The sequence below is a fragment of the Papio anubis genome, chromosome 1 (genome assembly GCF_008728515.1).
Source record: "Papio anubis isolate 15944 chromosome 1, Panubis1.0, whole genome shotgun sequence".
NCBI lineage: Eukaryota > Metazoa > Chordata > Mammalia > Primates > Cercopithecidae > Papio > Papio anubis.
In genome coordinates, this window is record NC_044976.1 from 92,675,474 (window position 1) to 92,689,182 (window position 13,709).

The 13,709-nt window shown below is 46.0% G+C and overlaps 1 protein-coding gene across 1 annotated transcript in view; it reads right to left on the reverse strand.

The window, feature by feature from the left end:
- The window catches only part of ABCA4 (ATP binding cassette subfamily A member 4), a 128,400-nt gene that overhangs the window by 30,713 nt on the left and 83,978 nt on the right, over positions 1–13,709 (reverse strand). The window contains exons 25-31 of the mRNA XM_021921000.2: positions 12,461–12,666; positions 12,054–12,102; positions 7,113–7,378; positions 6,332–6,456; positions 5,765–5,863; positions 4,783–4,969; positions 304–398 (exon numbers count right to left, since the gene is read on the reverse strand). Of these exons, the coding sequence (XP_021776692.1) occupies positions 304–398; positions 4,783–4,969; positions 5,765–5,863; positions 6,332–6,456; positions 7,113–7,378; positions 12,054–12,102; positions 12,461–12,666 (1,027 nt within the window). The remainder of the gene's footprint in view (positions 1–303; positions 399–4,782; positions 4,970–5,764; positions 5,864–6,331; positions 6,457–7,112; positions 7,379–12,053; positions 12,103–12,460; positions 12,667–13,709) is intronic.

Genomic DNA, 13,709 nt, shown 5'->3' on the forward strand with positions numbered 1-13,709 from the left:
ATTTTTGAATAACTTCTATGGTTTTCTGATACAACTTTTAATAATACGTGGGTTAAAATTTAAGACTGCTTGCCCTAAACGTAAAAACAAAAAAACAAACAAAAAGAATTAATCTTAAGTTACATTTTACTTGTATGTGCCTCAATTGCTTTTTTATGTTGAATGAGGTGCTTGAATTAGATAAAAAAGAAAAAAATCCACTGCCCTGATCATAGATAAATTGTGAGAGAAAATTTTCTTCTGTCCCTAGTAATATCTTCTACAGGGAGCCAGGATAAAAAGCATAAAAGGATTTCTTCTTACCTGCTTCTTATAAGAGCAGGATACGTTTTTACCAAGAAGTCGGAGATGTTCCTGTCCGTCAGGTCTTGTAGAATTTCCGTGCTGCGCTGTGTTCTCTGAGGTAATGAGACACCCACATTAATTACTTTGGAACCTGAGGACTTACAAGCAGTTTGTGAAACTGCTTGTTCTCCTCCAAAAATTGTTTATGGATTCAGCTGCTGTGAAAATACTAAATAAAGTACTGGCATCTCCCTAGTTCTCACTTCAACGATGTGTAACTCATCTTTGATGCCTCTTTTTTTCTCCAATCCATTGACAAGACAGGATGGCATCACTCCAAAATAAATCTCCAATCCATCTGCGTTTCTCCAGCTCCAATACTGCCACCCTACCCAAGCCACCACCTAGACCACTAGAGAAACTTCCACACTGGTCTGCCTGATTCTGTCCTTTGTCTGCCGACTTCCGTTTTCCACCCAGCAGCCAGCTTGAGCTATAAAAATATAAACCCGAGCACTTCAGTCACCTTGCTTACTTATCCACTCCCATAAACCCTAGGATCAAATCTCAACTCACTACCAAGTCCCATGTGGCCGACGTGTGTGGCCCTGCCCCTCTCTGAGCTCACCTGCCGCACTCCCCTCCCTGTCTCTCAGCGAGCACCTCTCTCTCCCGGCACAGCTTTGTGCTTGGCTGTTCACTCTGCCTGGGAACTCTACCTGACCCTCTCATGGCTTACTCAGTCCAAATTCTATTCCTCGGAGAAATGTTCCTGTTTCCAGTCACTCTATATTGTCACAGACTGTTGTGTTATCTTTAAAGCTCTCATCTCCATCTGAGAATTTCCTCCTGGTGGATCTGTTTATGTATGGTATCTGTCATCCCCCGCACGATATCATTTTGGTGAGAGCAGGGACTTTGCCTGATTTGTGAGCTGTTGTGTCCCCAGCACCCAGAATAGTGCGTGGCATACAGTTGACACAGTCGATTTGTGACATTAATGAAAGAATTTGAATAGTGCCTTACAATTTACAAATCACTTTCAAAATACATCTAGGACTGGAAGCTAGTACATTGAAAGATTTTGGAAAATTCAAAGGTGCATGGGTTTGTCCGCCAGGTGGCAATATTGCTGCAAATCTGGGAACACATTGCACTTAGTTTCTCTTATTAGCCAACTTCACAGGTGAGTCATGACCCGGGGTAAAAGCATTCACTCTGTCAAGGGTGCTGCCCAGAAGTAGTTGAGGGGATTTTGGTGGCATTACATGGCCATTATTACGCACCATTCTTTCCTTTTTATACACTTTCTGTCTCCTCCCCTGTTTTCCCATTTGACTTGCCTCTTCTTTAATTCACTCTTTTCACCTTGTTTCTTTCTCCCCTGCCAGGAGGAGAGCTGGCATACCGAATGCTCCCTGTGTGTCAGGCACTATGTTAAATGCCCTGTATACATGATCTCACTTCATCCTGACACCCTTTGACAGAAGAATTTTTAACTTAGTTTACAGACAGAGAAACTGAGGTTCAGAACAGTTAGCTGACTTGCACTGACTGGGCTGCAAACTTGCAGGTGGGTGGCTCAGGGCCTAGGAGCTAAGTCTGCCTCTGTCTCCTCCCTGCTCTTTTCACTCAGTCACCTGCTTCTCAAGCTGAAAATGGCACTTAGAAGACCTGCCAAGCTCCCCTGGTGGAATCCAGGTTGGAACAATTGCTGCTGGCTGGGATAGCTTACGATAAATTGTTTTATAAAAATTCTGCCTAATAAAATATTTGTGTAACCCTATTTCCACATATTCTAGAAGTCAGGGACAGAGTGCTTCCACCTCAGGACCCACCACATTCAAAGAATGTTAGAGCAGGGAGGGTCCCTGGAGACCATATTGCCCCACTTCCCAGATGAGAACAACTGATTGCCTCTGAATCAGGCCCACACCCTCTGGACTTATTCCAGGCTGAATAAGGACTGTGTTTGAGTGGCTAGGGTGAGCAGATGTGAATAAGAGTGTGGGTTTGTGAGTGTGTGTGTGAGAAAGAGAGAGAGAGAAAGATTGAGAGAGAATGAGAGATAGAGTGAGAGAGAGATTGAGAGAGAAAGAGTAAGAGAGAGAGAGAGTGAGAGAGACAGAGAAGGAAAGAGAGAAAGAGTGACAGAGAGAAAGAGAGAGAGAAAGACTGCGTGCTGCTCCTGTGCATATTCGTGGCATTCAGTTTTGCTCCAAGGGAAGGCATGTATAATAGTGAGGGAATGCAGAAGTGAAAGAAAATTGCAGCAGGAACTTTGGCTTGCCTTTTTCCAGAACTTTGGCTGTTACATTTTGCCCAGGGACCAAGGACGAACACTACTGAAAATAGGTTTCTAAGCTGCACAGACAGCGTGGAAGTAAGGATTCATTTAGGAAATGAAACACCGTGTAGGTAGGCTTGGCCTCCGCTCCCTCGCCCTGGCCAAGAGCTCAGGGTACAATATCACAGCCTTGGTGTCCTGAGGCTGGAGGGTTTTGAGTGGAGGCAGCCACAGGGGCCCTGAGCACTGACAGCAAAGCAAACAAGCAAAGCTTCCTCTTGGGGCACAGAGGACTGAGACAAGCTCCTCGGGTCCTTCGTTTGGAATCCCTATGATGCAGCGAATGAGCTGTGATTCAAAGAGAGAATATATTGCTTAAGAAATATAAAGATACATGCTTTAGAATATAAAAAGAGCAGGGATTGGGTGTTCTTGGTATAACACCATTTATAAGCCAGATTGTGATAGGTGCGGTGGCAAAATCTAGTTGCTCCCATTATTTGCTCCTCCCTGCTGCCTCAGCCACAGGCTTTTTTCTTGGGTCTGTAAGTGGAAGTGCTATGTGGGAGCTTCAGAAAACCTTCCCTAAACATAGCACATGTGCACACTCTGCCCTCTGTTTTGCTTCATCCTTCTTCCATTCCGCTGCCTGGAAGACAGCTCCTGCCACATTGGCTGATGGGGCTGAGGCTGTTTAGTGTGGAGGAGAAACAGAATAGAACATCATGCACCACCCATGTAGACTTTTAGATGAGTGAGGAACAAGTTGTGTCTTGTTTTATCCACTGTTAGTTTAGGGTTGTCATCACTTGAGTTGAATCTAATTCTAAATAATTCCTTGCCCACATGATTTCATTAAATCCTCATAATAATATTATGAAATAAGCAGTTATTCCCAATTCACAGGTGATAAAATTAAGGTTCAGAGAGGTCAAATAGCCCACCCGGGGCTCTCCATGTCCTGTACCTGTGCTGTCCCACCATACTCACAGCCTCTTTGGGAACTGTTTATTCATTGACGAATCATTGGACAGGGCCGTCTAAGGCCCAGCCCTGGTAAGTCAACTGGGAAGCCCATTATCAACCAGGGACACAGCCTTCTTCTGTGTCTCTAAATCCCCCAGGAGATGCTCACTGTAATCTGTTCTGGACTTTAGAACTCCCAGGACAGGGTGCTGCTCAGAGCCAAGATCACTAATGTCCCTGCAAAAGACGGACGCTGGTTGCACATGTATTTGTGTACATACCTGCAGATGTTAGAGACACAGCATATGGAGAGCTTCTTAATTAAGACTGTTAATAAGTGTGTAAATACATTTGCATTTGAATGTACATCATAGCATTGCTTATAATGGTGAAAACTAAAAAACCTAAGTGTCCAATAATGGGAGATCAGTTTAGGCCAGGTGCAGTGGCTCACGCTTGTAATCCTAGCACTCTGGGAGGCAGAGGCGGGCAGATCACTTGAAGCCAGGAGTTCAAGACCAGCCTGGCCAACATGGTAAAACCCTGTCTCTACTAAAACTACCAAAAAAATTAGCCAGGCATGATGGTGCATGCTTGTAATCCCAGCTACTCGGGGGGCTAAGGCACAAGAATTGAACCTGGGAGGCAGAGGTTGCAGTGAGCCGAGATTGCACCACTGCACTCCAACCTGGGTGACAGAGTGAGACTCTGTTTCCAAAAAAAAAAAAAAAGGAAATTTGAACAATGGGATAATATACAGATATTAAAAATGATGCAGATTCTATTTATTGACATGGATGCATGTTCATAGTAAGTTATGCAGTAAATCAGATTTCAAGACAATATTTTGAATACAATTTGTTTGGGTGGCTGCAAACCAAACATTATTGGTGATTATATCCAAGTGATGATTTTTTTCCTTCTGACTTATCTGTGTTTTCTAATTTTTATATAATGAGCACATATGACTTGTATAATATTTTTAGTGCTTAAACACATTTTTCTCCTAGATCGAATAGGAAGTATCTGGTGGAAAATGAAGCATTTGGTGAGTGGCTTCCTCCAGTAAGCCACAGTGCGCTGTGGGGAGCCCCTCCCAGAGGGCGCAGGGAGTTTGGTTTAGTCCCCTACTCAACTGCCAGTTTGAAATGTTAGTTTGCGAGAGACTCAGGAGACACCAGGGACTCCTCCTAGTCCCCATGTGGCAGGCAGACCCGGGGCCCTGTTGTTTGGGGGTCAGGTACCTGGGGGGGCGGGAGGCCCCCGGCGCCCTCGGGGCACTCTGGCAGCATGGTGAGCTTCTCCCTGGTGCTGCACCTGCAGGACGGCGAAGGGTTGGCCTCTGTCCATTTCTGCTTCTGGAACAGCTGGGTGATGTTTGGGGACACAGAAGGAGTCTTCCAGGGTGTTGAATTGCCACAAGGGTACTCCCTCATGGAAGACAAGAAAATATTCCACAATCAGCCCCAAAGTTGATGATGAATCCCTAGGCATAAGAAATAGTGCCCAACCCTTTCCTCCTCCTCTTTAGACCCAGGTCCTTTCTTATTCTCTTGGAGGCTGGTTTCTGCTCAAGCAATATCAAAACTAGGGTTTTGTTGACTGACTAGGTGTGGGGCTGGGGAATAAGCATCTCTAGCTTGTGGACCGTTCATCTCCCTTTTTTCCTCCTAGCAGCTCTAGCTGTTGAGAGACACAGCAACCAAAAGAGGAATTTGAAATTAGTCTATTTTCGTCCGTATTGACAGTTTTGAAAAAGACTGAGTGAGAAAAGTTAAAATTATATTGAACTTTTAGGATTCCTGGTGGATGTCAATGGCCCTCGCTAACTCCCTTCTCCAGACTCATAACAATCACGGGATACTGGTCACTATGTCACTCTTGCCATTCAAGGCCCAATTACACAATAGCATAACCCCATTTCCCTCCCTTCCCTCTCAGAAGCCTTTCGAATAAGTTATGGGGAATCATCTGTCAACTCAACATAGAACTTCTATGCTGAGAAATATAGAACTGTCCAGTGATGCGGGGGCTTCCTAGGAGGCAGTGAATGCCCCGCACACAAGTATGGAAGGAGAGGTGGAGGGGGGTGCTGGTCAGAGATATGGAAGTGACCAGAGCAGCAGGATTGAGTGGGGGCTCCCCAACGCCTGCCATCCTGAACCCCACTGTTGGGTCCTCCCAGGGGAGCTAGTCTTGTTAGGACAGGAGCGCATAGGGACTTACGGAAGCCACCCTTCCTTCAGACAGCGGTTGCCAAAGCCTGGCTTATTCAGGAGGACGTCTGCAAGTACCGTGAGCTGCTCACTGCCCGGCTCATCCATGCTAGACAGAGTGAGACATGTGACTGGGACAGAGCAGACACGTGCCAACAACATGCAACTCAGAGCCTTTACTGGATAGCTGCTGTGTGCCAGGCATGTATTGGAGGCACTGAATGCTGCCTTGGGATGGCACTAGCTCTCCTGGGAGTGCCGTACGCTGCCCAAACACTCGCAGTGGTCTGATGGCACGTCACCTATGCCTCAAAAAGATGGCGCTTCAACCCACTCACCCAAGCTTTGCATTCCTTTCCCCGCTCGTCCTTCCCAAGCAGTCCTGCCTGCCTATCCACTGGGATCACCTTTCCAAGCAGAGGCAGATACATTAAGTTCCTTTCTGCAGGGAGCCCCAAGACCCCTCCCTCATTGGTGAAGGTCCCAGTGAAGTGGGAAGGTCAGGGCCCTTTCAAGCAGTGTGTGACCCAGGCGCCCCAAACCCACGGAGGAGAATGGTGACTCCGAGTCTGCGCACCTGAAGAAGGTGTACTGCTGCCCGTACATCCAGGGGTGAAGGGTCAAGGCAGGGTATTCGCCAAAAGGAGGGATAATGATAGAAAGCATCAGAGCCAAAAACACAAAAGTGGCTGGGAGCACGATCTGTGGGAGAATAGACGTGGAATAAACATGACTGTGGCATGGAGACGTCATGCGCTCGTGCACACACATCTTCATTCTTTTAAACATTTATCCTGCAGCCTCCTAATCAGCCCCTGGTGGAGAGGGTCGGGCTTCTGGGAGAACATAATAGGCAGGGTGTGCAAAGCTAAGATGTGCAGAAGAAAACAGAATGTTCTGGTGGCCACTGAAGAATCTGAATGAGCCCCAGTGTTCAGCCAGACGCCGAAGGGCAGTTCAAAGAGCGAGTCATATGACTCGCTGTTCTTTGAACCAGAGCTTCTTTCTCTAAATTAAAAAAACATTAAAAGAAAAAAGAGGACAATGACTTTGATATGTAGGGTCACTGCAACAACAAATGAAAATGTGACTTTACCCCTCACTGTAAATATAAAAACAATATTAACATTTTCATTATTACTCTATTTTCTTTGCTAAGGGAGGTCCAACTTACAAAGAAGATTCATGTTACCAAGAATCAAAATAAGGGTTTGGAAAGCGGGAAACAAAGCCGGCAGAATCTAAAGAGGGTGCTCCTTGCTGAATTAGAACCCATGTGTGCAGGAACACTCAGGAGAGGAGGGGAAGGCTGGGAGGGGAGCCACTGAGCTCAGCTAAACACCGACCGACAACAGTACCTGTGCCAGGAAGTCCTTGTGACTGCGGATGGTGTGTTGGAATCGCTTGACCAGCAGCGCCTGCACGTGCTGGAGGACCAGCTGTGCCCCTGTGTTGAGCTGTGGGCCTGGGCACTCTGGCTCTGGGGGAGGCTGGCCCTCTGGGTGAGCAGCTGGAGCCCCAGGGGAGAAGACATTGGAGTCCTGGGGTGTCTGTCCGGCCTTCTCTCTGGGACCCAAGCAGGGGCGTTGGGGGTTGATGTTTTCTCTTTTCTGCTGAGCGCCGCCTGTTTTGGGAGATTGAATTAATAATTTGGAAGATGCCTGTGAGGTCTGGATCTCTAATGCCATTTTTTTTTTTCTTACAGCATTGGTTTTTCTCTTCATTTAAGTCAGCAATGAAATACCAGGTTGGTAGCTTAATCATCTTTATAAAAGTCTACTTTCCAGTGTAAATTACTTATACAGAGAAATTATATAGATTCACCTGAAATTGCCTTAAAATTCTCTATGAACATTAAAGAGAACGAAATAGCTCTAAAAGCATTGACATGGAGAGGTTTAAAATATGTAACTTAGTTAATAAAAAAAACAAAACTGGCTGGGCACGGTGGCTCATACCTGTAATCCCAGCACTTCGGGACCTGAGGCGGGTGCATCATTTGAGGTCAGGAGTTCGAGACCAGCTTGACCTAGTGAAACCCCCTCTCTACAAAAATACAAAAATTAGCCAGGCATGGTGGCAGGCACCTGTAATCCCAGCTACTCAGGAGGCTGAGGCAGGAGAATCACTTGAACCCAGGAGGCAGAGGTTACACAAGCTGAGACTGCACCACTGCACTCCAGCCTGGGTAACAGAGCAAGACTCCCTCTCAAACAGCACAGCACAAAACAAAGCAAACACACAAAAAAACTAAGGTGCAGGTCAATATGTGTAATACATTCACATTTATGTTTAAAATTTATGTATCGTACACAAAGAAAAACTGACATCTTATGTACACACACACACATAACTGTAAAACTCTGGAAGAATGCCCACCGACTGTCAGCAGAAGCTGGGGAGGAGAATTGGATAGAAAGGGGAGAGGAAGTGAGAAGTGAGACTTTAGCCTTTTGTGTATTATATGAAGTTTTAAACAACAAAATACATTCACCTATTACCTGTGTACTTAAACAAATGAAAAATCAGAGTCAATGTGGTTCTTTCTGAATTCTTAGAGTATACTGAGAACTGGTAGAAAAATTAATGAACTAAGAGTTAGGGGACTGAGGTTTGAATATGGATTCTTACAAGATACATAAATTTGGGGAAGTGACTCAATCTGCCTAAATCTGAGTTTTCTCAGACTCCTCATCTGTAAAATGAAAGTGAGGTTAGGCATGGTGGCTCATGCCTGTAATCCCAGCACTTTGGGAGGCCAAGCTGGGAGGATTGCTTGAGCCCAGGAGTTTCAGATCAGCCTGTACAACATAGGGAGACCCTGTCTCCGTAAACAATTAAAAAAGGAATTAGCCAGGCACGGTGGTGTGGGCCTGTAGTCTCAGCTACTTGGGAGGTGGAGGTGGGAGGACCCCTTGGCCCAGGAGGTCAAGGCTGCAGTGAGCTATGATCGGGCCACTGTACTCCAGCCTGGGTGACAGAGCAAAACCCTATCTCAAAAACAAACAAACAAAAAAGAATATTTCACAGGATTGTTTTGAAAATTAAATGAGATAACACATGGGAGCATGCTCTAGAAACCATTGCAAATTGTCGGTTATGTTGAAGCTATAGTTTATAGTCACTGATTAATGCTCATTTGCCAAACAATTATTGCTGGACACGGAGAGCCTAGAGGACTGTTCGTTGGTCCCTAGCTGCTTTCTTAACCCTCCTCAAGCCCCCCAGGACAAGGACAGTTGTAAAGGGAATTGGGTCAGCTCAGTCATCCTTTCAACTACATTTATCTATGATGTGCCAGGCCTGGGAATGCGAAGGCCGGGTGGCAGCCCCAGCCCTGGTACCTGCAATCAGAGGGGCGAAGTTCTGCCGGTTCTCGGTGCCAGAGCCCCAGTTCTGCCGGCTCCTTCTCCTGATCTGGGCTCAGATTTGATGTCTACTATGGCTGGCCCTCCCTCTGGGAGGATCCCTGCTGCCCCTCCTTTTTGCTGGCTGATATCATCTCAAACCTCTGAGCTTTGATCTCTCCCCGAAGGCTCCATCCTGACTGGAGCCCACTGACATGGCCAGAGCTAAGGGTTCCAGGCCTATTCAGAATCGCCAGTTTGTCCCTGGTTATCTGCTGCTTTCTAGTTACTGACTGTGAGCCACCCCTTCAGAAGAGGCATCGACACTTGCTGGAGGCTGCACAAATGTTTCTGATGATTAGGCATAATTGAAACCTGTCAGTAACAATATGAACCTGTGATCAATTAAGCAGCTGACCAATCGTTACCTCCTGCTCCTTGCTCTTGTTACCCAATAAATAACGACGGGCTGCAGAAGCTTAGGGGGTTGCCTTTACTCACTAGAAGCAGGAAGACCTTTTCTTCTTCTCTTCTTCCCGATGCTAGCCTTTCCTTAAAAGAGTTACGTTGGTTTTTTGTTATCATTTCTATGTTCATCCCTTCGTTCAGTCTTGTAATGACGTTCTCAGGCAGTAACCGTAGTAACTGCTGTAATGACGGTCTCAAGTAGTAACCGTGGCAGTCAGCCACAGACCCTGTCCATGCCACGCAATGTGTGACCCCAATGCACAGCTACAGGTTCCTTTAAACTCTGGAGACAAGGTCAGAAAGTGACATCCTCTAAGACTGAGTTAATTCAAAATAAATGTACTTAGCCCTCTGAAAAGTGGCTGAGAGTGTGGCATTGAGCATCCCAGATTTGAGAGCCAAGACCAGAGAGTGAGACCCAGAGGCCTGGGTGACTTTAGGCAAACCCTCCAACCTGTGAGCTCAGTTCCCCCAGAGGCGGCAGACCCCTGCCCTACCCGCTTCATGAGATTACAGTGATAATCAGATAAGACAGTGGATGTTAAGTGCTTTGAGGTAAAAGATGGTTTGTAAACCTTGAGTCTAGAGTTGCTAATTTTTAATCAGCGATCGTATACTGTTTTATAACTTGGCAAGCATCAACTCATTTAATCCTCTCAACAATGCTACAAGTAGATGCTATTATTATCTCCATTTTGCAGATGGGGAAACAGGTACAAAGAGGCTAAGTACTTACCCAAAGCCAGTAAGTTTGCAAATTATGAAGTTCAGGTTTGATGTTTGGTCGGCCTCACTCCAGAAGCTACACTCTTACCCACTCCCCTTGACTGTATCTTTGGAATATCCTGTTCTACGCTTATGCTGACTAAACAGTCCTCTGATGTGTAATTTATTCTGAGAGGGCCTATTTATCAAGACGGAATATTCGGCACAGGTACAAGGCCCTAACTCTTGAATCCAGCAAAGCTTCTGATATAAATTAGCATATTTTCATTCTGGTCTTGGTTAATATAAGTCTTTGACTTTGGGTGAGCTGAGATTATTCAACTTCTGTGTCAGCAGAGCTTGAAAGAAACTTGGGCTGTGTGGTGAACTGCTCCTGCCCCCTGGAGAGAACTGCTTCCTGCTCCACCCCCACTCTGCCAGGATGACTACATCTTTTGACCACCACGTGATGTACTGGGATGGGCTGAAGCCTATCTGGGCTGGTATATGTGTCCATTGGTAGTTCTAGGCATAGTAGATAGATGTTTGGGATCACTTATGAAGAAAGATGAAAACCAAGTTATCTTAAGAGCTCATTCCAGAATCCCCATAAAGAGGAAACACTCCAACAGGAAAACATTGAAATATGCCACACTGAGAAGAAGGAGGTAACTCATGCTTTAGGAGGTGTTAGGAACCCAGGGGCAGCAAAGGAAAATCGCTGCAAAGCTTTGCCTGCACCAGGGGAGGATTTTACAGTGTGGATGGACGCCTCGTGTTCTATCAGGAGTAGTTTCTGTTTGTGTGGCAGGTAACCCTGTCACATGTCTATCTCCCCACCCTCCACCCTCTGCCGTAAACTCTGCTACACTCACAGATGCTTTGTGTGGCTGTGGGTTTGTTAAAAGTTTATGGAAGGAGTTAGTTGGTGCCCAGGCTGACACAGGTAGAAGGGAGACTTCTAGAATCCATAGGAATTTTGGTCCCCATGTTTTCAAAGCCCATAGACCACTAAATAAGGGTTCAAAATGATTTTATGTTGATCTCAAAGGGGCCAGGAGACTGGCATCTGAGTTGTGTTTAATAAACACTAAGGACTCTGCCAGCTGTCACTCATGCAGACAGGGATGGATCCGAGGCCTGCTGGAGATGACAGGAGGAGATGAGAACGATGACGTGGCAGGAACAAGGGACTGGGGACCCAGCATGAGAAGCTGAGGGACGGAGCTACCAAGCTGACCTCCATAAGAATCCTCATTCATCCAAAGTGTCCCCACCCAGACCTAACTCAGTCTGTTATTCCTTTGTCACTCAAAGCCATCTAGGATGCAAAGTGCCTACTACTGGGGAGTCAGACACTATGGAGGAATATTTGCCTTCTTTGTTGTTTCATGACTTTTTCCTTAGACTTTTTTTTTTTTTTTTTTTTTTTTTTGAGACGGATTTTGCTCTTGTCACCCAGGCTGCAGTGTAGTGGCACAATCTCTGCTCACTGCAACCTCTGCCTCCCAGGTTCAAGCGATTCTCCTGTCTCAGCCTACTGAGTAGCTGGGATTATAGGTGCGCGCCACCATGCCCAGCTAACTTTTGTATTTTTAGTAGAAACGGGGTTTCACCATGTGGCCAGGCTGGTCTCGAACTCAGGTGATCCATCTGCATCAGCCTCTCAAATTGCTGGGATTACAGGCATGAGCCACCGCACCCAGCCCCTTAGACTTTCAAGATAGAACTTGGGAGGGGGGAGAGGAAGGGGACAAGCCACAGTCTCCAGCACCATACCTGCAAACAGAGGTCCTGAATCAGAATCCTCCGTGACCTTCAGAAAAATCTGTCAAGAAGAAAAAAAGAGAGAATTTTATTTAGTCATTCCTACTCTCAGAAAAATCTAACCCAAGCTCCGTTTTGTTGGGTATTGCTTCATAATGGGAAGAAAACCCATTATGACTCTTTATCTAAGAACATCGTCTTCTATAAATGCAAAAACGTAAGCACACAGTAACCACAACTACATAAAATATGTATGCATACAGAGAAGCGGGAAGTATGCCAAAAATAAAGATAGTTGCTATGCTTGGGTGAGGAATGATGGCTTTTTGCTTTTACACAACTTTGCTCTAACGTTAGACTTTTTCAAGGAACCACCACTTCTGGCACTTGACAGAAACCAGCTGGAATCTCTACTTTACCTCTTCCAGGGGAGTGTCAGAAATTCCAAAACTGCTGAGACCAAGGTCAGCCAGCGTTTCCTCCAGCTCTCTGAAAAGGCTAGCATATGCTCTGTGCTTGAAATTCTTACTTGGAAGAAGGAAGATAAGTTCTTGACCAATGCACTCCACCAGCGTTGCCTCTGGAACATGGTGGAGAACTACATCCATCAGCTCATTTACATCCCCTAGGACAAGAAAAAAGACTGATGCCAGCTCTGTTTTCCAGAACCTGGAAGATGGTGAGGTTACCCAGGTTTCCTACTTCTCTCCACCTCCCCTTTGAGGAAGAGGCATTTTGTATCTCGGCAGTGACTCTCTCAGAGGACTGATGCTCCATCAAGTCTGTTTTTAGCTTAGTTGGCCCTGAGATCACCATTGAGAGGCAGAGGGAAATGGAAGCAGAGTCCTCCCCACTAGCCAGCTGTGCAACCTGGGGGCGAGGCGGGGGGTGCAGTCATGCAACTTTCCTGTGCCAGTTCCTCCTCTGTTCAACCAAACGTTCTGTCCCCTCAAGCTATGTTACATTGGGTGGGTCACACTCGAGTTTCCTCATCTGTGAAAAGGGGAAAATAATGGTATCCACTTCATTGTTGTTTTTGAGGACCGGATGAGTTAAACTGCACAAAGCAGTTAGAGAAACACCTGGCACCTAGGTGAGTGCTGGCTGCTATTGTTGTCGTTTACATCATCTCGGTAAGAAATCTCTTAGTCATGGTTGTTTTTCATTCTCATTCACTGAAAACTTGAGGGCTAAGTCAAAGTCGTTTTCATTTTTCTGGTCTGTCCTCAGCTATGGGGGACTTGCCCAAGACACAAACCTGGAACTGGTGACCAAGCTGAGTGAGAAGCGCCTTCCCTAAATCACACACCCGTGCCTGCTCTAACTTCTCAGAAGACTGCACAGTTTCTCTTGGGATTGCACCTGCCTCCACAAACAAAACTGAATCCTCAGCTCACAGGAAATGCAGAGGGGGGTTGAGAAGCCATGGGGAGAAGCTGGGGGAGGGGGTAGGATATGGGGTGCATATCATGGACTGTGAACAAGTGTCAGGTATCAACTGTTTATCTGACACATGTATGCATTCAGAATTGAATTTTGTGTACAAGTGTGTATTACCTTAAAATTAAAAATCTAACTGTAAAAACCTCACTTACATACACTTGAAGAGAGAGTTCTCTCACACACTGTCTTGAGAGGCAGGTCAAAGGGAGAGGGATTCCAGGACTC